Below are 26,210 nucleotides of genomic sequence, written 5' to 3' on the forward strand. Positions count from 1 at the left end.
AACGTGTTTTTGTGAAGATGCACCGCTAGTATTCTGTGTCGTATTTCGAATATTTCTCCTGTTGAAAATAGCTGGTGAAGGGGAAATGCTTTACATTGCAGCAGAAGAACTGAGAGATTGGACATTTTCCCCACTTGGAGAATGCCTCTCAAACCAGTGGTCCTCATCCTTTTAAAGTCATGGATTGCTTTGAGAATCCCATAAATACCATACATTCTCTTCCCAGAGAAATGCAAGCTCTTACAAATTTAACTTATGACTTTAGGTCATATAAACCCCCAAAGCCCATCCACTGACATTAGGTTAATAACCTCTTCATCGAAAAATTAGAAATTAACATTTTATGAAACAATTTTTCCTTTACAAAAAGATTCACTGCATGCAATTGAGATGGTTATAATTAAAAGGTAGGCATACGGCTAGTGTCACATAAAACATTCTGATTTATGTGAAGTTCTGTAGCCTATAACATTTGTATTTTACATCTATAGTCATTGCACATTCATATATATATATATATATATATATATATATTTTTTTTTTTTTTTAAGTAAGCTCTACGCTCAATGTGGGGCTTGAACTCACGACCCTGAGATCAAGAGTTACATGCTCCACTGACTGAGCCAGCCAGGTGCCCCCACATTCACTTATAATTTTATCTTACTTTTTTATTGGTTCTTTTAAAGATGCTGTGTAGTGTGTACTCCATTGTAATTTCTATCTGATAACACATGTGATATTTGGTATAATAAAGAAAATCTGCCTTCACTGTTAAATCAATTTTGATTACACATAGAATATGGTATATAAAAGTAATAGTATATACAACAGCCCACACGCCATCAATAAGATCTCATCCTTCAGACTTGTGAATTCTGGGAAAAAATTACTTCCACATGTTCCTAAAACTACTTAAGATTTTTGGCCGGTTGGTGGTCTATTGATTCTAAATATCTGACCTGTCAAAACGCCATCTTTAAACTCCAGTGATGCATAGAGTCTTGGAATTAGCCAGGGCTGAATTTATTACAGAACAAAGGGAGGTGATGATTAACACACCCATCTGAGCAGTAGGGGGGAAAATAATCCTTGAATGGATTAGATGCCATGATCCTAAAACCACATTCTCTGAGTGTTGGGTCCTTGCCCAGAAATGGGGAGAGGCCAAACACTGATGCCTTTTAAATGACAGGGTATCTCCATGGGACTCTGGTCAGGGACACTGGTGCAGAGAGTTGAGGGTCAATGGGGAAAAAGCCTTTCTTTCTCCCATGCTCTAGCAGAATTGAGAACTAGACCCACTCCATGTGCAGGAACCTTCAAAACTGACAGCCCACCCAATTAACGTTACAAAATTATCAGTCTGCCTCTCTGGGTGGAGACTACATTAAAGTGTAAATTAAAAAGGTGTGGGTTTTTTGTTTGTTTTTTTTTTTTTTTACCAGTAACCGGGAATAATTTACAATTCTTTTTTTTTTTTTTTGGACTCCAGTAGGCTACTTTCAGGATGGGCATAAAGGCTGCCAAGAAGATACAGTGAATTATTATGGAAGGTCCCCAAAGAAGTTAAGAGTCCTAGGCAGGCTTTCCCTGTTCACTGGCAATATCTGATAGATTCTGTGCACTCCCAGGATATAATTCTAGAGAAATTTATGTTTGTAAGAATAGTCCATGGACAGACCACTAAACCCATTTTCTGATAGATTTCCCCATTATTCTCTCTTTCCTCTAATATGTCTTATAAGATTTATAAAAAGTCTGAATTTTTAAAATAGCATGATGTGATAGCATTGATGGAGACTGTCTCTGAGAGAGGCCCCCTACAGATGGGTACCCTCCTGAGAAGGAAACAGACCATTCGGAAAGTCCTTTTGACCCCCATTCCCTGGAGGGAATCACAAGCCCAGGTGCTCAGGAAATCTCCTGTCACTCTGAGATGGGCCGGGACACGGTGCCATGTCCGAAGCTTCTAAATACAGTTCAGGCTGGGTCATCATGACAGATGCTGAGCTGGCACCACCACGGGGACTGAAGTGGGAACTCTGACAGTGCTTAAATGCCATGGCCCCTGGGCTTGAAGTCTTCCTGGGCCGGGACAGGGAGAGTCAGTGCAGAGCCTTATGCGGAGGAGGGTAGGAGCAACTTTGGCAAGGAAATCCTGCTGCCTCAGTGACACCACCACTCCTTCGGAGAGCAACAGTCACCCAGCAATAACACACCAGCTATTTTAGAAGCTGTTGGTGTCTGAATTGCTGACACATTTGGAGGACACTGTCTATTCAAGAGTCATTCTGACCAAGGTAGGTAGGCCTGGGGGAAAACAGAGGCATGCTGTAGCCAAGGTGTTGGCAGAGGAATGGGTGGAGTTAAGTGATCTGGGCAGGATTCCTCAAGGAGGCAGGAATGGAGTTAGGAATAACATGTTGACTTTGGGGTTCCCAAATCATTCTCTACGCAGAAGACCGTGTTAGGCAATCCCTTACCTTGCCCAACCCTGTTCTTGGCCATCACCAAAAATCTGCCCTAGGGTGAGCATCCTTTGACAACTCATTCTCTTCTGGGGAGAGCTTTAGAGGGAAGAAAGAAGATCGGAAAAGACAGAAGTGGGGCTTTTCCTGGAGGGTTCTGGGGACTTGGGATGTGAGGATGGGATTCCAAGTTTGGTAAGTGTCTCTAGCTGGGGTTGGTGAATTGTAAATATAAAGACACTGCCATGAATATGATTAATCCAGGGTGCTTGTTTCGCTCTCAGCACTTGCCCCAGACCTCAAAAGTGGATTTTTTTCCCTTGTCAAAGCATTGGGCTTCAGGATTACTGACTGAATTGTGGCACAGTGGATGAGTTCAAGCTTCAGAGCAAGACCTGAGTCCTTTGCTTCTCTCTGGTAATTCTGGGTGGGTGGCACTGGGCAGGACACCTTGGCTAAGTCTCAGCTTTAGGGTTATAGTGCACAGCTCTCCTACCTCATCCCATGCTCCCTGGGAGACTCCTTTAAGCTCTAGATCTTTCCTGCCTCCTCAGTGTGTATTTTCCTTGGCCTGAGACAGAGGGTGAGTGCTCTTGATAAGGGTGTCAATTTAGAGTCAGGGGATGCCATGGCCTCCCGACTCTTTCCTGTGTCCCTCCTTCTTGTGGAACAGTGCCCTTGGACTGCTTCTCTAGCCAAGGTTGACCAAAGTCAAGGTTTAACTTTGCTTCCCCAGCCCCATTTCCTTACTGAAATTCCAACATACATCTTTGCCCATTGGTATTCCCTATGGTCTCTTCTTTCAGATTCTAGTGATTTTCCTTCTCAATAGTGTGGCAGCCATTGTTGACCAGGGGAGCATCACGTAGGCAGACCCTCACAAAAGGAGGCTTTCTTAGCTGACATTTTCACTACTTCTTTGGTTTCCTCCCTTCTGACTTTCTACCATTTCTTCTAACACCATTCAGTTTTGATGGTTTCTGCTCCAGGCCCTGAATTATTTTCTCACCATGTGATCTTTTCCTGTTCTACATTTTACATTTTCTTTATTAGGATTTCCTTTTCTCTATTTGAAAGAATACAAACCTTTCTCTCTTTCAGATATGGACAGGGAAGTGATTGGGAAAAGATCTAAACCTTGTGGTCACTCCCCTTTCCAAAATAATGGAAGGAACTAACATTTAATATACTCCTGCTGTGTACCAGGGGCTTTACTGAGAGTTATTGGCATCTGTATTTTAGATGAGGAAATTGGCCTAGAAAGGTTAAGTCGCTTGCTCAAAGTTATACATCTGGGTCTGTGTGATTATAAAGAAGGACTGTGCTTTATCCCCTTCCTGGCTGCATCTCTGGGAACCCTGCTTTACAGTAGACAGCACAGACCCTAGCTGAATGGGGGTGTGGAGGGGGCAGAATTCACTCTGTTCCTAAAGGCAGGAGTCACTCTGTTTCTGAAGGAGAGGGCTTGTGTTCCACCCTACTTCTCTCTCAGCATCACTAGCTTTAGCACTTGAAGGCCTTACTCTTTTCCCCATTTTTATCCTCATGACCACTGTCACCTTCCCTTCTTGAGTTGCTGTGGGAGGAGAGTTAGTATCTGAGAATTTTCCAGATGCTTGGCTGAGAGCACTACTCACAGAAGTGACTGAATTCACTGAACTCATTTGAAGCCTATGAAAAACTTCAGGTCAAACCTTGCCAGTCAGCTTAACACAACTCACAGTCATGGAAGGAAAAGTGGGTGGGATTCCAACAGTTTAGGTTATATGTGGAGGTGACCCTGTTGGGATTTCACTGGGAACATGGCATTCAATGAAGATACCTCATTACCAGAAGTATCTTGGTCTCTGGAAGAAGATCAGAAGATGAATAGCGTTCAAGATTCTTCGCCTGGCTTCAGTCTACACTTCCCAGCTGTTTGGTCACATCTCTTCTCTTGCCTTGCAAAGCATACAGCATTTCATTCATTCACTTATTGAACAAAATCAACATTTTATTGAGTGCGTGGTAGGTGCCAGGTACTGTCCCAAGTGCTGAGGAGATAAGAGGACTAATGGAGATGTGTTCTGATTACTTGCTGTTCTCTAAACCTGTCTGATAGGCTACTGCCATGCCTCTACCATAAAGTTCCCCTTCCCTGGAAGATCTTTCTCCTCCTTCCCCCCATTTCTGCCTTTTTATCTTGCAGACATCTCTTCATTTGGCCCAGAAAAGACCACTGGGCTGGAAGAGATTCTTCTCATCTCTAAACTCCCATAGCATTATATTGATATTTCTCTTAGAGCATAGTACATGAAAATTAGCATTTATCTATCCCTTTTATCATTTTACTATTGATAAGATATTCACATAAACATACATACATGCTGGTTAATGATTCACACAGTAGGTACTAATGATATCCTAATTTTAGAAATGGTAAAACTAAGGCTTCAAGAGGTTAAGTGACTTGTTCAAGACTAGACAGTTGGAAAGGAAGAGGTGAACTTTAGAACTTGGTCTTTTGAATTCCAGATTCCAATCCCCAGCGTGCTATGTGCCATGTTGGATTTTGACTTTTCTCTTTTTATTACATTATTTATTGACCTATCCTGTCTCCTAAGTGATTTTGTAAGTTCCTGAGAACATAGATAATTTTTTATTCAATGTTGTGCCCCTTGTAGTACCTAGCATATGGCTAGGTCCAGGTGAGTTAATCAATAATTCTTTGCTGAATAAATAAATGATTTATCAAATGGATGGATTTAGAAGATTATTGGGGAGGTTGTTACGTAGTTGCCAGCCATGTAGCTTTCTTATAGTCCTTAAACAGGATGGTTCTCTATGTTTGGCATGATATGTTGGGTTTTAAACTTAGTGTAGCTGGTGGTCTCTTGTGTATAATTTGAAGGCAATTTCATGTTCCTGGTTGTACTCAAATGTCTATCCTACTTACATGTTTGGGATCACCATCTCCAAGGGCACTGTCTCTGGAAGTTAAATTATACTTATTGCTTGAAAATTGGCTGTTTACTTCTTCCCCTTTATTGTATTAGCATGAATTTGTTTATTAATTGGTGCTCAGTGAGAATATCCTAACAAGGTATAAGGCAAGTTTTTCTAGGGCCTATAGGAGAAAGGCTCCTTCTCACTTCATGGAAATTAAGGACCACAATGGCAGATGACTGATGGTGCTGTGGCAGTGGCCAGGGTGGTGGTGGTAGGTTAGAAGTAGTTGTGGTTGCAAAGAGCAAACAAGCACTGGCTTGGGGATGAACTAATGTGTCACTTCACCCAGAAAATATGCCAAGAGCCTCAAGGAGGGGCCTGTGTTGACAGCTGCTGGCTCAAAATTGACTGGTAAATATTGAAGACCACCCAGTCAATTAGGATCAACTTTTGGAGGACCCCTGGTGTAAGAGGTATTTAGATAGAATATTGCCATGTGGCTTGTGACCAATTTTTTATTATTCTATTTATGCATTTTCTGTGCTTTCCATCAGGAAACCAAAAATCTGAACCAAAAGTCAATCTCAAAAATTTTAATTTTATAGGGAGAATGAAATAAAATATTTGGAATTAGAACTGTTCCAGGAAACCCAAGACCCATATTTGTCTTTATTTTTTCTTGGTCTTCCTGATTAACTTCATCATTTGTATGTAATCTTATATATTAATTTGATACTTTACTGTTTATAAGTGCTTTCACATACGTTGTTATCAAATGAATTCTGCTCAAATATGGATATCCATTGAGGACTATCAAAAACTGTTGGGCTGTGAACTGTGACCTGAGTTAAGCCTAAATAAACCAAATTCTAGGGAAATAGGAACTACCTCAGCTGCCTTTTCTTATCTTTCAGTGCTGTCATTACACATTTCTCAAAGTCCAAACATTTTCTGAGTACCTTCTAATGTTTTGCTTATGGTCTAGGCTACAGTGAAAGAGTGACTTGACATTGACAGTGATTTTCAGTGACCTATCTGTCACCTTTGGATGTATTACACAAGGGGGACTGGGGACAGGAAGTAAAATACAACAAAGAGTTTTGTACTTGTGCTTACTTATTAAATAATATTAAGTTGGTGAAGATATCTCAAATATTCTTCAACACAACTGCCCGGCTACTGAGAAAGCAAAATTCCTGTCCGACTTTGGCTTGAATTTTCTCCTCTCCCCAAAGAACTGACAACGTCTTAGTTTCCTGAGAGCTATCTTCTGACTGAACAGCCTGAACGTTAGCTCTGCATTTCCAAGTTCAGTGTGGGAAGCACCCAGCTCTGCAGGTCTTGTTCTGAAAATGGGGAAAGAGTGAATAGTGGAAAGAGCATCAACTCTAGTGTCAGGAGGACTCAAATCCCTCTATGACTAGTTATATAATGTGAGAAAGCCTCTCAGTCTCACCAAGCCTCAGTTTCCTCCTTTGTAAAATGGCAACAGTAGTGCCTACTTCATAGGGTTTTCTATGAAAATTGCATGAGATAATGTATATGGAATATCTAGTGTAGTGCTCATAACTTCTTTTCAAAGTATGCTGGAGCATTAGAGGCAGAACCTTTCATGACATTGAGCCTTTGTTTGATCAACAAGAAATAGATATAAAAATTACTGTTGCCACTTCTTTGCAAAGCCTCTTTAAAAGGCTGAGTTCTCAGGGATGACTTTGGGTCCTTGCCTCTGGTTCTGTGTATCACTGAGAGAGATGCTGGTTGTCAGGTGGAGAGTGCTTTAGGCAGCTGAGGGATATGTGCTTTTGGTCTCCTTAATTGGCTTACTGGCATAGGAATTGAAGGCTTCAGGTTACCTCCCCATTTTTCCCAAATAGAACTTGGAGGGCATGGAGAGCTCAAAGACTTCATTCCATCACTAAAGTCATCTAACAGCCTTGTTTGAGTGTTTGCTATCATCATAATTTTACTTTAATCCAACCTGGGTTATAGTTCATTCCCTTGAAGCTCTGTACTGGGTATCAAATTTGGGCTCAGTCCGTACTCAGGTCAGTGCCAAATGCTCTGCTTCTGTCATATTTAGAATTACTCTATGAAAAGTTTCATCACCAGATTTTGCTAATAAGCTACCTGATAAAATCTGACATCCCAGAACTAATTTCCACTGCAGAAATCCTCTAGAAATAGGAGTTTACTTGAGCCTGGGTTCAAGTACAGAGAGTGCTGCCTGGGTTATAAGCTTCTGATGTTTGTGCTGGTGCAGATGGGAGCCCTTAGATGGCTGTGGAAGTCTTGGTTTTGGAGACTTCAGGACTTAGGAAATAGACCAAGGAGTGACTGCCCCACCCCTATCAGATAGGAAGTACCACTCAGTATAATCATGTTCCAATTATTGGTAGAAAAAAATATGATTGTTTGATTATCATCTGGGTTGTGTCTTTCTCCTTTGTTTCAAACTATTTTCTTCCTTGGAGTGAAATGTGATAGCTGAAGCCAAGGCTTATAGAAGTGGCACTGTACATCTAATTTCAGAAAATTCTGCATCTTTTTTCTGACTCTAAAGTAGTCTTCTGTGACCCATCTCCCACACTGAAACCAGGCTGTTGTACATCATTCATATGGGAGATGTGACAAAACATTAAATTCAGCTTGTGGAATTCATAGTTTAGAAGGGAAGACAGAACTATCACCACCTCCACTTAAAAAAGACTTTGGTATAAAGAAAACAAAGTCTAAACGCCGTATTATGACACCCAAGTTCCTCCTGGAATATAAACTCCATGTGGCCAGAGGTTTCTTCCCCCTGATGTCTCAAGGATCTAGAAGAGTGACTGGCACGTAGTAAATGTTAAATAAATAGTCATTTAGTTGAGTTTGAGTTGAACCTGACTTTCCACTTTATCTCTTATCTCACCTCCCCTCTTCCCTTATGTATTTTAAGCTTTGGCCATATCAATGTGCTTGTAATGCTCTAAAAATGGCAAGTCCTTACTGATGCCATTCCTACTACCTTCAATTCCATCCCCATAAATTCTTTGTGTGCTCATATTGAACTTATATTTCAAGTCGATCCTCAAATGTCACCTTGTGAAGTCTTCTTGATCCCAAATCATTGACTTGCTTGCTCTTCAAAGCTCCTTAATACCTTCCTCCTATATCTGTTGGAACACCTATCATAGCCAGTCTTCTTTAACAGTTTGTGTGTCCTTTCCATCAGATCATAACATCCTTCAGAGCAAGAACCTATTTTATCTGTCTTGGTCTATTACTATATAACCTGATCCATACAAAGCAGAAATGTTTGGTGAAATAAAAGTGGAATTAAATATAGTCTCACATGCCTTCAATCCTCAAGAGGTGGAGCTGATGTAACCTGGATTTTGGTGTCAATAATATATAAAATGGAGATAATAATAATAACTCTTAGATTTCTTTTATTAAATTATTTTATATATATAAAGACTTAGCAGAGCACCAGATACTTAGTAAGTGTTCAATAGATGTTTTCCATTAACACTTTGGTTGGGATAGTTTTTTGGGGTTTATATAAAGTCGGAAGTTCATAGCATTGTTATCAACAGAATCATTAATTTCTGTTTTATCATAGAGCTGTAATTTTCTAAGCAAGAAAATATCTTTCCCCAGTCCCTAATAGTAAAGATAAGGAAATAGTAGTAGATAAGATAAGGAAATAGTAAAGATACAGAAACTGAGCCTCTGTGAAATGAAGTGACTCTCTAACACCCCACTCATGGTGAGTAGCAGAGCCCCAGGAGTAAATGTGCTCTGTTCATTGTAGTAATGAATTATTCCTCAAAATTATTAGTTAAATGGAGATGAAAATTGCCTGGAAGACTGTGAAATATGTTTTAACAGTGTCTGGTTTTGATATTAAGTCAAAATACACATATATTAGGCATTTTCTGTGCATGGCAACCAACTCAACTTATCATGGTTGAGTTGCTGTTGTTAGACTTGGTGGTCTTTAAGCTGCACTACTAATCCATCCACTAAACATTAGACTTAAAAGGGACTTTATAGCACCTCTAATTAAATGTGCATGTGCTGTGCTAAAATGATTAAGGAAAATGAGGGCCAGAATAGTTATGTGACTTGGCCAGGATCAAACATATTAAGCCATTTCATTTGTAAGGATGGTTACAATAGTTGAGGGTTATGACAGAATTGCTGGCTGTTTTGGCTAGGATTGAACCTAATATGATCTTGGGAGAGACCTGATCGTTGGATCAGGAGGCAGAAGAGCTACCTTCTAGGCCATGTTGTTGTTTTTAATTTTCTTAGTCCCAATTTCCTCATCTATATAATAGACATAAAAATATGCCATTTGTACCTCATCAAATGGAAGGATATATTAAATAATGTGTAAAATGTAAATTAAGAAACTTTTTTTTATTGCTATTATTTTGCATGAATTGAGAATTGAACTTGGCTGTAAGCTAAACTCACCTTCCAAGGGAACTTAGTGTTACTGTGTCCATTTTATCAACACAAAATAGGTCAGAGATAGAAAACAAGTGACACTATGAGCCGATGGTTAGAATCTCTTGTTCAGGGATTTTTTTGGGATGGTAATAGATATGTTGGTTTGACTATATGAGTAACACGATGTTCTCCAGTGGCTTGTAACTGGATCCATGCAAGTTCTCAAAGTTTTCTTTAACTTCCTTAGTTATATATAACTTTATCATTTATGTTCCTGATTTGCTAAAACTTCCCTTGTTCAAATGCTGTCCACAAGAGACATCTGACAGCCAAGAAGGCTTTCCAGGTCATTCAAATGAGTTCCTAACGATTATTTTTTTGAATGCAGGAAGTCACAAATTGCCAAGAATAAAAAAACTTGAAAACACAGAGGTGTTTTCTGATATTCAAAGGACTGTTTGTATTTCTGAATGGGTGGCCCTATTTGATTGAAATAACTTGTTCTGCATTTCTTATATTCATGACTTAGTTAACTTGATTATACATTCTGATTCATAGCTGAAATAAACGATCTGGTTAGCCTAAATATTTTATATAACTATGATTTAGAAACGCATTTTACAAAGGATTAAATTTTATTTTTGCCTAAGGTGTTGATCTTAACCCTATTTTAAGGGTATTATAGGGTAGCTTGATTTATGTTATTGAAAATGTGGGCTGGTGCCTGTATTCTGCATATAAAAGTCACTTGGGCTCTATTTTGTGAGAGAGTGAGAATCTAGGAGTACAGAGTACTTCCAGGGAAACAAATAACTGTGTCTGAAAATCCTCTTCATGGGCAAATACTGCCTATGCCTCCATGTCTTGTACACTTCTTTTCTAGTATGCATGAGTTCCCCAGGACTGTTTCAGTCCTCTCAGATCCCTCTCTGCTGGATTCCTGTGAGACATACAAGGCAGTATGTAATGGTGTGGAAAACTGTGTGGTAGTATTTGTCTTGGTCTTTGTTTGTGAACGTGCTCAGTTTCCATTCGTCCTGTAAATACCTTTAGGTAGAGCCTCATTCTGTACTTTGGTATTTCCCAGGATCTGGCACAATGCTGGGCACATAGTAAGCACCCAATAAACACATAATTAATCAACACTAACTGGGAAACTTCTCAAGGTCTGGGATTCTGTTTCAAATTATCTACATGGACCTCATATAGGGCCACATGCTGATAGGTGCTTATTGATTGATTTGATTGAAACTATAAACAGAATACCCACTGATTTCTTTAATGTCTATGATAACGTGAATCTGAGCCCCCCGTCTTTTTCCTCATTTAACTTGCCTTGCCCAAGCAGTTTTAATTGATGCTTCTAATTGAGGTTGCCTGGATTATCACTGAAAGTTGCATTAGAAAGTATGCATTGATACTCTTCAAGTCCTTAGAGATAGAAGAGATTATAAAAGTTTTCAGCTCAATCCTTCTAAATGCATGATAAGGAAATAGGTCCATTATAGTTAAGTGACTTGTCCAAGTGATTCATTATTACATGGACTAATAGTCCATTTAATATTACACTTTGAGCTCCCATTTTATTTCAGATGACACAGTGAGTTAAAAGTAGAGTCTCTGGTTTCCTAATTCTCCAGCCACAGTCCCCATTCCAATCCTAACCCCAGTTTGGCCACCATTAAAAAGTTATCACTTAGCATAGTGATATCTTTCCCTTCCCTCCCTCTTCCTAAATACTCATTGGAGAAATCATATGTCCAAGATTTCCAACTTTTTCATAATTGTAGCACATTATGGTAAGCAGATTTCATACCACTTTGCTCCCAAAGGTAGGACAAGACTATTTTTTAAAACTCTTGCTTTGAGAAGTTTTCAAAAAGTTTAAGATACTTGTGATAAGTGAGGAGCTCTTGGCATATCACAGAAGCAATGGGAATTGGGAATCCATGTCTAAGGGGATCAGAATTACTGTGTTTGGCTGAGTGTGGGATGATGATATAATGGCTCTGCAGTGGAAAGGCATATAAAATCAGGCTAGGATGGAGATTTGTCACTTAGCAGCAGCTCTCTTCTTAGATACGTAGTTCCACTTTTCTATGGTTGAAGGAGACCAAAGTTAGCCCCTGTTTAAATAGCTCCAAGTTTAAAATTGCATGCTTAGACATGTAAAACCTACATATATACATATATATATATGTGTATATATATATATATATATATATATATATATATATATATACACATATATATATATTTGCGTGTGTGTGAAGATGGTGATTGGACTAGTGATTGTGGATAAACTAGATATGGGGCAGAGACTTTCCTGTTATTTTGGAGCCTGGTTCAGTTCTGCAGTACCCTGAATGTCTTCAGAAGTGAAGGGTGAGGAACTGGGGAGGATGGAGAGAAATGTCACTTTGCTCCCTGTGGGCACTGGCAGCGTTGTGGGAGACTTGCCAGCAATGCTGCCTGGGTTTGAGAGGGGAACACGTCAGGGCTAGAAGGAAGGAAAAGGGAAGGTCTTGTGGGATGGATTTTCATAGGCCTAGCCAACTGCTGAAGGTAAGTGAGGATGACAGCAAGGTGGTCTGACTTTCTGTCCCATCCTTCTTCATCCTGCTAGTGTCAAGGACTGAGGCCCAAAAGGCCATGACCTTTAACAGCACTGACCAGTCAATTTTCAGCATAAGATACTGCTGTTTCCAGCCTCTATTCATGTATGTATTTATTTACAGGGGAAGCAGTCAGAATCCTAGATGTTAAGGGAAGGTTGGAGAAATAGGTTCTCAGGCTTAGCTCGCAGTATCATTTGACCTAAGAAGATTGTATCAGCTAATCTGCGTTTGGAAAATCTTAGGAGATAAGATTCTTGGCATTGGGCCTCTAAGAGCAAAAAGTTTTTAAAATTACAGTAAATTCCCTGGTAAATCTGACTCCAGCCTTCTCTATCACTCTACATCACCCCCCACTCCCGCCCAAAACCCCTTCATGAGTACAGAAGACACAGGAAGAAAGAACCATCTGGCACAGCATGCCAGCTTTTTATTTGGTTGCTCTCAATCCTACCTTCCTGTTTGGGTCACCCCTCCCCCCTCTGCTCATACTTCAGAAACCAATCAAGGTGTCTCCTGAACTCATTTATTCCCTTTGTTTCAACCGCCTTCTTGGGTAACTTTTTCCATATGCTTACATCCTTGCCTTACAACAGACATTTTTTTCCCCCTTTTTCATCCAAAATGACCTGATTGGACTCTTAGGAAAAGCCATTTACTCAAATACATGACAAAGTGCTTCTAAACAGCTTTTCATTACTTTTGATGACCAGGATATATAAATAGAGGAAAAATTGCTTTGTTTAAAAATTACTGGCTGATGGGCAATGATGCTGAGTGGTAGGACATTAAAGAATACATTATTATTAGCATTGAACTTCCCCCCACCTCAGCCCCCAGTGAAATTGTCTAGATTTGGAGCTGTGGTCTGTAATTACTATTATTTTTTTAAATTTGGCATTTATTTTATTGTCCCAGTTTGGATTCTTCCCTTCACCGTGGTGATATGTGGACCAGTTTTCTTCAGCTGTTGCTAAAATGCCAGATGTCATGTTGGAAATGCAAAACCTAAAAGATGGTCATAAATCACAAAAACAAACCATAAAAAAAATAATAAAATACCCCGAATGCTGTGCTCTGGAGCTTCCCAGCTTTAAGTCTCCTTTTGTTCACCGCCCCCTCCCTACTCAACCATGCCCCTCACCCAGCCTCCCATCTTTTAGGGCAGTGGGGGCAGGGGAAGCTCAGCAGTTTCTCACCTAAGACTTGATTGTTTATTTTGCAGATTCCGAGCAAAGCACTGGTTCAGACTCTGAGGTGCTCACTGAGCGGACTTCCTGCTCCTTTGACACTCACACTGACCTGGGCCCTGGTGCTGCAGGCCCTGTGCCTGCTGCCATGTCTTCCATGGAAGAGATTCAGGTGGAGCTGCAATGTGCTGACCTCTGGAAGAGGTTCCATGACATTGGAACTGAGATGATCATCACCAAAGCAGGCAGGTAAGGACAAGTTCCTTTGAATGGCCAGATTCCAAGAATGGAGGACCAAAGTAGGAGCTGTTACATTCTTCTTTTTAACTTATTTGTGTTAGGTAGCTTTGGTGAAGCCAAAGCAGCTTGTGCTCACCTTTCTGCATATGGACATCTTCGTAAAGTGATCTTGTGTTTACTGTGATTTTGCTGTTTTCCTCCAAGGGCCATTCCAGCCTCTAAATCACCTCTACACTCACAAACATTTTCTACGTACAAATGTATTTCAGCCCATATGGGAGATCGATGTTACATAAAGACCAAAAGGTAGATTTCCAAAGCAAGTGTTACTTCATCATCCAGTGCTTTCGAGAGAAAAAGTTTGCTCCCCAAACAACAGCTTGCATCTCCTAAGGCATTAAAAGCAGCCAGATGTTTTTGTAAGATTTTTTTTTTGTAAGGACTGGGTTTGGTACATGTCTGAGCCCTGCTTATTGATCCATGTGTTTTATTGTTGGCTTGAAATTATTACAAAACTTTAATGGCAATCCATGGAAACTCTTGCAAAACTATGTAGGATGATAAAAGTTTTTAAAATACGGTTTCTCTTGAAATAAACACTTTTAATTAAGCCATTCTTTCACTGGCATCTTTTAGTTTTCCATAGTTAGGCATCTGTTTTGTGCTGGATACTCAACATATGTTATGTCATTTAGACATCACAGGAATCCTATGAGATAGGATATAATGATCCCATACGTGGGTGAAGAGGCAAAGGCTGAAAGAAGTTAATCATGGAACTTTACATCAAAAACTTAGGATGTACTGTATGGTGACTAACATAACATAATAAAAAATTATTATAAAAAAAAAGAAGTTAATTAACTTGACTAAGGTCACAGGGGTAGTAAAGGGCAGCTCCAGAATTCCACACAAATCTGTCTGGCTCTAAAACAATGGTCTTAACTATTTATAATTCCACACTGTTAAGAAATGGTTGTAGTTTTTGCCCCTTGGATTAAAACTGAAAATGATTTAAATACAAATAAATTTGGACTAGGCTTTTGAGTATATAGGAATAGTTAATTAAAGTAAAAACAGTTATGCTGCTTTCATATTTTCAAAGCCAATCCACATAGACTCATGTCATGGGGACCAAAAAGACCCACCCAATTGGTCATAAGTTGTCTTCATGTAGATAAAGCTCCCAATACAATAATACATCACAAAAACACAAGGTCAAAATGAACCCAAAATCTTGTTCATTTTATTTCTCCTTTGGAACCTTCTTCCTTCTCTAAGTTTTGGTAGTGAATAAAATGATTAAAAGGCTTCTCAGGAGGAGCAACTCTGAAGGGGAATTATTTCCAATACCATCTCCTTTTTGTTGCTTGGGTTTCAGGTCTATTTCTGTTCCACATTTTGAGATGTTATGGCTTAGAAGGAAACAACAATTCAAGGAAAAAGTTTTTATTCTTCTTAGTTTTTGGCAAGGGGGTTTGTTTGGAGAAAGGGGAAAATATTACTTTTTTTTGTCTGTAAGATTTTCCAGTTTTTTGTTTTGGGTTTTCACTTACTACTGTGGATTTTGTGTATTCCAGTCATTTTCATCTTTGATATCATTCCCTCGTTCCCTGCACTTCAATGAATTCAGTTCACCCAAACACCTTTTTCACAGCTTTCCTGTGACCTCGTTTCATGATTTGTTCGGTAGTGTTTTCATTTCCACATCTCTGCCTTCAGAAATTCACTTGATACCTGGATATACCCGGATATTCCCAGTACAAACATATACAGCTTGTTCTTTGTTAGGGTTTAGATATGTTATTCATTGCTTCTTTATTGCATTGCCTCAGCCTTTGATGTTGTTCCATGTAACTCTGCTCAAGTAATTCCAGAACAACTCGAAAACATACAGATAAAGCTTTCTCTTCACCTCCTCCCGATGCCTCAAGTCTGTTTCTTCCTTTTCACTTCATTTTCCTTCCTTTGTAGTATCCTTTCCAATTTTAATCTCAATTTTCATTTTCTTAGTTACATTAGTTTTGTATGACTCTCTGTTCTTTTTCCTGCTCAGATTTTAGTCACCATCTACTTCTTCTCACTCTCCAAACTGTAATCCTGTTGATTCAGAGCTATTGCAGTCTACAGAGCCCTCAATCTTTGAACGTACCAACGTAATCTGTAGAATCAGCACCATGGACAGAGGTGCTTGTAGGGATTAATGGGTTTGGAAGACACAAAAATTGGCCTAAATTTAACCATAAAATTAAAACCAAACACATCTCATTTTGTGAATATGAAAGGTTAATTTTTCCCTCGGGTGTTATGACTTCACTTGATATTCTGTGCCAAAATACTGGCAAAAAGAAAAAGCAACTTTTGGTAAGTTTTTAAGAAGAAAATTCAAACGTAGTCATAGAATTTCAAAGCAAGAGGTCACTTTAGAGATTATATAGTCCCTTTTCTTGGTTTTATAGGAGATAAGGTTAAATAACTTTTCCAAAGTCACACATCTCATTCATTTAGAACTTGGGTATTAGTAAGAAACTGGTATCTTCTCCACTCAAGGTCATGTGAGTGTTCCGGACAGAACAGGTATTGAATTTAAAAACACCTACCCCTTTTTCTTGAAGTCATGAAGAAAAGACATTCATCTTTTGCAGTGTGACACAGCCTCCATAGATGGCTGAGATTATGGTTTAAATGTAAATGTATATACATTAAGGTTTCCAAATTTTTGGAGGGAATTAACGTGGATCAAAGTGCTTAATCTGTAGTGAATGCTTGATTTAGTCATAATTAGAAGTCCACCATTGGATTTCATTAGCTCACCATAAGACTAAAATATAAGGCTTTCTAATTAAACTTGTGAGGCTAGAGGTAGAAAATCCAGAATGATATACCAGCAGAAGCTTCTGAAGAGTCATAAAGTAGGATAGAAGGAATGGTTGTGCATTATTCTTCGTAAATATTTAAGAATTAGCCATCATTCCTATTAAAGGTCTATGGTCTCTCTTGTGCCTTCCCCCAAATATGATTATGATGCCATTGACCTACTACACAGGATACTTGCATTTTGAGTTGCTTCTGGTGAGCAGTGCAGTGTGTGACTAGCACAGAAAGCCCCTCATGTAAACAACTAGGGCACATATGCACGATGGCTGTCTAGGGTCAGGGTATGGTCTATGGCCGTGAAATGGAGCAAAGCCAATTAGGCTGTATGTGGATCAAGCCTGTGACCTTGACCTCATTAGCACCGTGCTCTGCCCAGCTCCCTAACTGGCCCCAGATGGTTAAGCTTAATGCAGCATTTTGTGTACAAGTACCCTAGAGCACATTCAGGCAATCCAAATTTTTTGAACTGAGCACTTTTTATGTCTGACTTCTAAATGAATGACATACAAAAGAGTTTGATGTTTTTCTTCTTTCTTATGGTTAAAGAAGAATGGAGAATTTTATTCTAGATCCTTGAAACTCAGTACTCTTCTGGGTTGCTCCCTCTCCTCCTCTTCAATTATGAGAGTAGTTGTAAAGTGCCATATCCTGACCTCGCTTGCTTTGGCAAGTTTAACAAGCCATTGTGGTAGAAACAAGGTATTGCCCAGAGGCCACTAGAATTCATTTGGTATTTGCTCCCTATTCCACAGGGTCTTCCTTCTGACACACATGTTGACAGCCTGAGAACTTGCAGAAATTTTTCTAAAGTCTTATGCATTAAAAAACCCTCAACTTTGTTGGCCCTTTGTTTGGGGAATGGTAGCCTCTTCCTTTTTTCCTCTTTTCTTGAGAGATTACTTTTAAATAGATTCATCAATCAAAAAATATTTCATCATCACCTCCAATCAACTGTGATAAGCTACTTGAGTAATAAAAGCATAAGTTATTCGAGTATGTTAAGTGTAAGAGTGTAAGTATTTTCAAGAATGTTATAGTCTGATAGGAAATATATGTGTGGATACACATACATTGTTTATCTGCCTATCTATCTAATCACATTAAAGATTAACTAATAATATAAATCGGTATGGTATGAGCTGTTGGAGTGTATGAATCATCAAATAGGTCAATTTAAGTTAAAAAATAGTGCTATTTCAGCAATGAGTCCTCAGCATATTTTATAGTAATAATTTCCAAAGTGTAAAAAAAGCAGCCAACTTGGGAATTAGTGGAGTTGGACTTTGGTGTGCTTAACGTTCTTGATAAGAAGAGACTCTTTAAGCTTTTATTCCTGCTACTTCTCCCCCTCTGATTGTTGAGCTTACTGCCTATTCCCCTTCATAGGAGGATGTTTCCTGCCATGAGAGTGAAAATCACTGGCCTGGATCCACACCAGCAGTATTACATAGCAATGGACATTGTGCCTGTGGACAATAAAAGATACAGGTAATGAAGACTCTGGGGTGTGGAATTGTGGACATCACCAGCATTCCAAGACAGTTCTTGAAACTCATTAGATGAAGCATTTTCACAGTGCACTGTACAATGCACTATACAAGGAACAAGGATGGAGGATATGCCAATAGCCTGTAGCAAAGCGCAATGCAAGAAGTAGTCACTCATGGTTGGAAATCAGGACTTAGTAATGGTTTGGTCTGGAATCCTCCCTATGTCTCTGGAGAAAGTGGAACTATATAGTGTCTGCCAGGTTACAAAAATCAAATGGATATTAGGTCTAAAATGAATTCAGTTAATATTGAAAGTGATTAACATATTGAATGATTTCGTTTATGAAATGCTAAATGAGTTGAGATGATTTATTTTGGAGAGGTGGAGGAGAAGTGGACCAGTGCAGTATATTGTATCTTATATCTGATGGATTACCCTGTGGATGATGGAGGGGATGAAGAGGAGAATTGGGTAAGATTTCAAGAAAAACATTTAGTAAAGGAAAATTATTGTTTATCAATATGGGTTGTGAGCAAGTTTGTTAAATAACTTTCCTTCAAAGTCATTACAGTCCAACACAATGTATTTGTCTCTTGGATGGTTTACACATAGTTCTTGTTTGACACAAATTGTGGCTTAATCAATCTCTAGAGATGTCGATCAGATCAGTGAATTGTGGCTCATTTTTGAAGTGTTTGAGAACTTGGCGCCAAACCTATGAAGTAGAAGGGGTGAGATGAATGAATGGGAAAGACCGGGCCTAGTATGGTAGAGTGAGAGAGCTGGCCAAGAAAGAAGTTATCTGGATGCAGAACTTAGGACAGGAGATGGTTCCAATCTGTTTTAGAGGATCTTGTGATTTGGACTGAGTACTTCTGTTTGCTAGCATCCAGGTCCTGGGTGGTCCTCTATAAGTGAAAATCGGGGAGGTGCCAAATCCATAGAGAACTCTCTTCAGAAGTACAGGGCAATTGGCAAACTCTGGATAACTGACCTCTTTTGCTACGAACAACATCTCACTTCCAGTGGCTTTGTGGGAAAATAATGTGGATGATGATGATATTCAAAACTGGGTTCATCAAAGAAACACTAAAACACTAACTGGGAAGACTTGGTGGTATTTTGGGAATGGTTGCACTGAGGCAGAGACCCTCCATTTTCATAGAAATGCCTCAAAATTCAGGTTCTCAGCAAGGAAATGGTTAATAAGTGAGAGGCTTGGAGGGTCTCTGCACATGGCTGTGTTTTATAGGACAATATGGAAGATGTTTTTAATAAGGAACCAAATCCTGAACAAGTGGCCAACGGATTATATGGTTTGCATTTGAAAGGTGAAAGGTTGCAGTAAAATACCTTTTCCATAGCTAGACACGTGGGTTCAGGATGCCTGTGTGCACACAGGGGTGCAAGGCAAGGAGAGGGAGAAGAAAGAAAAAGGACTGTGGGAATGTTTTCCTTGTGAGGGCTGCAGCTTTGATGATTAACCACAACCCTTTGCTGCCCTCCCCCACCCCACCTCTTTCTCCGTTTTCATCTCTATCTGATTGTCCCTGGTTCTCTACCCTACTTCTTTTCTCTCTTGTATTCTCTGTTTAATCCCTCCAATTTTCCATCTTGTCATCTCTCTGTTTCTCCTCTCTCCTGTCTCTACTGGTTTTCTGGGCCTCTCTTCCCTCTCTGTATCTGTCTCTGATTTCTCCTCTCTCCCTCTCTGCCTCAGATATGTGTACCACAGCTCCAAGTGGATGGTGGCTGGCAACGCGGACTCCCCTGTGCCCCCAAGAGTTTATATACACCCTGATTCTCTAGCTTCTGGAGACACTTGGATGAGACAGGTGGTCAGTTTTGACAAACTCAAGCTGACCAACAACGAGTTGGATGATCAAGGACATGTGAGTCAAAGAATCCCATCCATCTCCCTCTTCTTCCCCTTTTGGCTCTAGAGCTGGCTAGCCCTAGGCTTTTTGAAACAGGTAAAATAAGAAGTTCCATGCCATTGTGAGTCATTTTAAGTAAGTAGGCATATAAGTTCTTTTTTTCCTCTGGTGAAATTTCATTTACTACAAATCCAACATTTAGCAGACATCTGCAGTGCATCAGGTTGTGTTTATCAGACAGAGTTCTCATGTTCTGGGAACCCACAGTCTAGTCAGGGGAGAGTTTGAAGACAGAAACACCAGACAAGTTTAAAAATGGTGAAATCACAACATTCAGTGGAATAACTCACAGGGCAATAAATTCAGCGAAACAATGGAAGTGACAGGTTGGGCTAATTTGTCAAGAAATTTATGCATTTTTAAGAGAGGACTAGGTCATAAGACTTTCTAGGTATAATGAGAGCACTTGATGTTATTAATTTATCTTTAGTGGCAAGATATACATAGAACTTTCACTGAATGCCAGGATCCAGACTGGGTGCTACAGGAAAATTGAAGAACTGAAACCATGGCTCTTATCTTTAAGGAAATGGCATTTTTCAAAAGAAGGGAGAATGCAAGTATACCATTCACTCTCACAGTGAGTGGGCATACATTTGGTAACAAAGTGCAAATAACACCTTATAGAATTTAAAGACAGCATTAGGCCCATGATGAAACTTTGAAGCAGGAAGGAGCAACTGTCGCATAGCAGAGGTTCTGAGACCTGCTAGTGGAGTGTTGTCTTTTAGTATTAGGACAATTGTTCAGTATCGTCCAGTTAAGGCAAGCATACGGCATCCACCACCCATGATTGGGATACTCTGATGTATGGGTCCATGTAATGCTATCCGGTCACTTAGTCCTTCCTGCCGCGGGCAAGTACACTGACTTCCAGTTTCTTGTACATCTCCCCCCCTTCCAACCCCAATCTGTGTTTTTCCTATAATGCTTCTATCCTGTGGTTGTATTTGCATGAGAGCTTGAAAAGATGTAGGGACCTTTGAACAACTCTGGCATAATGTGGCCCCTTCTCATTTCAGATCATTCTGCACTCTATGCACAAATACCAGCCTCGAGTTCATGTGATCCGCAAGGATTTCAGCAGTGACCTTTCACCCACCAAACCTGTCCCTGTTGGGGATGGAGTGAAAACATTCAACTTCCCTGAGACCGTCTTTACCACAGTTACAGCCTACCAGAACCAGCAGGTAAGAGGCTGCCTTTGAGAGTCTCCTGCTATATCTGCTTTTAAAGGAGCTTATTCATGGCTTTGGTAAGAAATACTTAGTCCTTCTGCATGACACTGAAGAACTGGAATGAGAGATGCCAGGCTTGCGTGCAAACACCATGTTGGTGATGACAAGGCTGTGATGCCTAGTAGCAGCTGGTATAGTCTAGATTTAGATCAAAGACAAAATCTTTGACCGGGAGGACCAAATCTCCTGTCATTTTCATGTCTCTCTGTACTTGTACCCATGTTCATGGTCTCTCCTGCATCCTGGCAAATGTTCCTCATCATTTGTAATTCCTTTTCAAGTACCAAGGTTTGATTCATTCCTTCCCTCTTCTCTGCAATTTTCTGTGTATCCCTGAATCGGCTACATCAAAGTCATCAAGTCTCTTGAACTCCGTTGAAGACCCACTGCTTCCATGTACACTATCAGACTAAATTTACCTCTGTGTGACCACCAGCCACACCCTAACATCTGTGTTTTTATGTCAGCAATATGTTCATTCATTCCATAAATGTTTGAGAACTTGAGAGCTTTTCATAGTCCAAGCTTAGTAGAGAAATCGAGCAAATTAGGACTTATTTCTCCATAAGCAAAAAAGAGTTTTAGGTAAGTGAAAGACTTGTAAATGCATAATGATAAAACAATGGAATAATTTAATGACAGAAACATGGACAGGGTGTTCTTGCCTGGGGGAAGTTTTGCTGGAAGAGCTGATGCTTTCTCTGATGATGAGACACACTTAAGAATTGGCCAGATTGGGGTACCTGGATGGCTCAGTTGGTTAAGCGTCTGCCTTCGGCTCAGGTCATGCTCTCGGGGTCCTGGAATCAAGCCCCATGTCAGGCTCCCTGCTCAGTGGGGAGTCTGCTTCTCCCTCTGCCCCTTCTCCTCCCCCCTGCTTATGTGCTCATGCTCTCTCTCTTTCTCAAAAAATAAAGTCTTGAAAAAAAAAAAAGAATTGGTCAGACTAATGGGGGAAGTATGGGAGGGTGGGGTATGGAGAGAGGGAGAGAGACACCAAGTCTGGAATTGTTATGGGCATTCTAGACAATGTTCTTTTTTTGTGGAGCGTGAGTAGATGGTTTTATAAGTGATCTCACTTTATGCAATTCCTTGAAAGTTGCATATGAATCTCATTTTTTTTTGCAAATTAGACTGTATTTCATCTTTTGACAATTTGTCTAATTAATAGGATCCTGAAGTGAATCCTTTTCTGAAAGTAAGAGTTTTGCTTGATTATTTTGCTTGAAAGTCTGCACATTTTTATTTTGGGCCCACTTGGAGCAAAATTAACTTCTACCATAATATTGAGATATCTACCACAAAAGGTATCTTTTGTGTTGGTTACTATGCTTAGTGCTCTGACAAAGAAAGAAATAGAGGAAAAAATATTCATTTACTAAGTATTTATTGAGTGCTTACTATGTGCCAGGCAAGTGAAGGTGAGTCATATAATCTTTGGTTCATATAGAAAGATTATTTTGGTCTTCCATAGTGCATTTCTTAGATGTTCTTTGCCTCCAGAGGAATTTGGTATACAACCACCCTTCAGTCTGGTAGACAAGTACTATATGCTTGTTGGGCTTTCTCAGCAGCTGTAAAGCATTCCCAAATTTAGATGTTCCTTGTGGTTGCCACATTTGATCTAAAGTAGAAGAAGAGTTTTAGTTCGCTTTGGGTGCTATTTAAAAACTATTGAACCCCCTCAAACTCCTTAGGTAGTAACAGAGCAGAGGCCACAGAGAGTCCTTATAGGAATCTTTAATAATCAAGATTTTTCAAGCTCTGAAACAAGAAGGTGCAGCAATATAGACATGCCCTTTGGAGCAACTGGAACCTTGGGATTAACTGTGGTTCAGAAGAGAGGGAGCACAAGTCTAAGTTCTTTGAATAACTGATTGGACTTTTTCCCAAGACACCCAGCCACCATTTTAATCATTAGTTTCTCATGAAGGCAGAGATGTGGCGACAAATATTGCAACTTTAGAATTTAGTAGGGCAAACTAGAACACTGGTAAGTGAACATTCTGCTGCCTCACTGAGGTCAGTTGTAGAAGCCACAAGGGTCAGGACTGTCACCCAAGCTGAAATTAAAAAGGTACAACTCACTGTGACAATGTGAAAGAAAGAAGACCAAACATGGCTGCCTGAAATCCCCTCTTCTACCTTCTCTCACAGCATTCCTGTGTCTGAGGACATTCTACTTGTATGAAAATTTTCTCTTCATCTGGACTGGGTTGGGGGCAGTGGTGGTTTGTTGGGGGCAGGACACCATGCCTAAATTCGTGGGGCTTGGTAGTAGCCTACCTGGTTTGATTTCTGACCTTTCCACTGACGAATTGTATGACCTTGAGCAAGTTTCTTAACTCACTTAATCAGTGTTTCCTGGCCTGAAAATGTTCTGGCCTCATCAAGTTAGTGACGAGAACTAGATGAGGGAACACGCATAGAGTCACTGGCACAAACTCGGGATCTGATTACTAGTAGTCAGCCTACACTTGTCAACGGCTGGGTCTGCACAGGCCTGAAGAGGAGTGGGGAGTAGAGGCAATTTTACAGAATAAATTGCTTATTAAGGAGAAAGTGGATCGTTGGGAATTGGAGGACCTGCATTGGCTCTTGAAGGTATTATAATCAATAGGTAACCAGTTTGATCTTTCTGTTCTCATGTCATGTTGGTGAATTCATGATGTGCTGACATTCAAAATAGATGAGTCATGCATACTCACTTCTGCCCTGTTTGAAATTAAGATAACAGCTTTTGCCCGTTTAACAAGTCTTCGGTCCCCAGATACATCAACAAGCATGATCATTTAACATTCCCTTTGGCTGTGTAGATATGATTTCATATAACACAGTGTCTTCTAGTAAAGCAAACTAACCTCAGGACTTTTCCCCTAGGAATCTGGGGGTCTGCATCCTGTTACCTAGCAATCATTTTCAGACCTGTCACGGAGATGCTGGGCAGCATAAACCATTCTCTTTTGTGAGCTAGATAGATCACCTACTACTGTGTTTTTATTTCCCTCAACTGTCTTGAATGAGAACAGTTACTATTTTATGGCAAAATTATTTACTTCATGTATTTCTTTTTAAGGGAACTGTTAGGAGGCATGAGAGACTAAAGAGGAAAAGTCAGTGGGAGGGGGTCCTCATTGTTCTCAGGAACACAATGAAGGAAGGACAGTGAAAGGAATGGAGTGAAGTGAAATGTTATCCACTTTTCCTAAGGAAAGGCAGTGGGCTAGCCCTTTGGAGACCTGGGGTTTCGTCCTCAATGTCCCACTAGCTACTTGTGTCACTCTAAGCAAGGTATTTTCTTTCTGGGTTTTGACTTCTTCCTCAAGAAAAAGCATTTGGCCTCTGTTTTCTAAGTTCTCTGTTAGCTCTGAAATCATAATTTCTTCCTCTTTTTTTTTTCTGGCATGTTTTTAATTGAGAGTGGGGAACAGTTTATTGTTTTCGAGCAGAGACAATCAATACACACAAGTATTGAAAATTATTCGACTGTTCAGTCGTGTCAACTCTTTTTTAACCCCTACAAGAGTCGAGACAGTAGAGTTGTAGCAAGCCCACACTTGAAAGGTGGAAACTTGGTGTTTTGTTGCTGGTAAACAAAACATTCCAAGCTATACTATTCATTTGTCACCCTGGCCAGTCCTCTCCATAGTTAAAGCCTGTGTTTCCTGTTGGCTTCCACCTTGCCAAGGCTGGCTGGACACCTGACTCTCCACACATCCAATCTGCCACTAAACTAGGTTGCTTCTACTGATGGAATGTTTTCTTCTTTCTCATCTTACTGCTTTTGCCCTTGTTCTGGACCTGCTCTCCCTCCACCTTAGGCTGTTGTGACAACTTCCAGCCGAGTTACCTGGACTACAAGGTTAATGTCTCATGAGCCATCACATGTATTCACTGAGGGATGGGTCTTTCTAGAGCACAGCTCTGATTGCATCATTTCTCTGTCAAAAGTTATTGACTCCTCAGTGCCAAAGGGTGTATATATACTCCAAGATCCCAAGTCTTTCCTTTAAGGTCCTCTGTAGCTAGTTACCAGCTGCATTTCTAGGCTCATTTCCCACTAATCGTCATCACGCATTCACAGGAGTTCAGCAATCTAGTTAGAGTTTTACTGTTGTTTGCCCTTTGTAGCTGCTTTGCTTTTGGTTGTGCTGTTGTCTTTCCAGGAATGACCTTTCTGTTCATCTTTATCTGTCTAGCTTCCTTCTATCTTCGAGTTCAGTACAAACACAAACCTTCCCGACATTTCCCCTACAACGTTCCTTACATTTTTCAGCTGCAAATGAGCTTTCCCTCATCGAACTGTTAGTGCGCCGTATGTCTCTCATGACCCTGTCACATTCTACGCTGTGCACGTGACTAATCTTTCTCTCAATATTTTGAGCTTTTTGAGAGCCAAACATTGTGCTTCTACAAAACCCGGTGTGATACGGTAGAAAACAGCAGGACGGGCGTTAGAAGACTCAGGTTCTAGACCCAACTCTGCAGTTGACAGAATGTACTGCCTTTGACAAATCGCTCCACCTCCGAATCCTCATTTGCAAATCGGTGGTTTGCTTCTCAGCTACCAGTCTACGGAGACATTTTTTATAGTCCACTGAAAGATGAGAAAAATAAAGGCAGAATAGAGGCGGTTTATACCTATAAGCACTCACTTAAATAGACTGGATTTTATTTTGTCCTTTTAGATACTAAAATGTCATTTATTTTATGAAATGATGATGGGAGGAGATCGTGGGTAGGTGTAATTCTTTTTGTTTGATAGAATAAAGACCTGGAATAT

At 40.0% G+C, this 26,210-nt stretch overlaps 1 protein-coding gene across 5 annotated transcripts in view; it reads left to right on the forward strand.

Annotated features, from left to right (window-relative positions):
* TBX15 (T-box transcription factor 15) overlaps positions 1-26,210 on the forward strand; it is a 119,655-nt gene that overhangs the window by 41,839 nt on the left and 51,606 nt on the right. For 4 of the 5 annotated variants that reach the window (XM_026483640.4, XM_048220286.2, XM_048220285.2 and 1 more), the window contains exons 2-5: positions 13,680-13,893; positions 18,148-18,249; positions 19,973-20,144; positions 21,212-21,379. In XM_026483640.4, the coding sequence (XP_026339425.1) occupies positions 13,680-13,893; positions 18,148-18,249; positions 19,973-20,144; positions 21,212-21,379 (656 nt within the window). Of the gene's footprint in view, positions 1-1,759; positions 2,301-13,679; positions 13,894-18,147; positions 18,250-19,972; positions 20,145-21,211; positions 21,380-26,210 lie in introns of those variants that run through there. The other variant, XM_044378627.3, reaches the window with a different exon arrangement.

This window comes from Ursus arctos, unplaced genomic scaffold (genome assembly GCF_023065955.2).
Source record: "Ursus arctos isolate Adak ecotype North America unplaced genomic scaffold, UrsArc2.0 scaffold_12, whole genome shotgun sequence".
Taxonomy (NCBI): Eukaryota; Metazoa; Chordata; class Mammalia; order Carnivora; family Ursidae; genus Ursus; species Ursus arctos.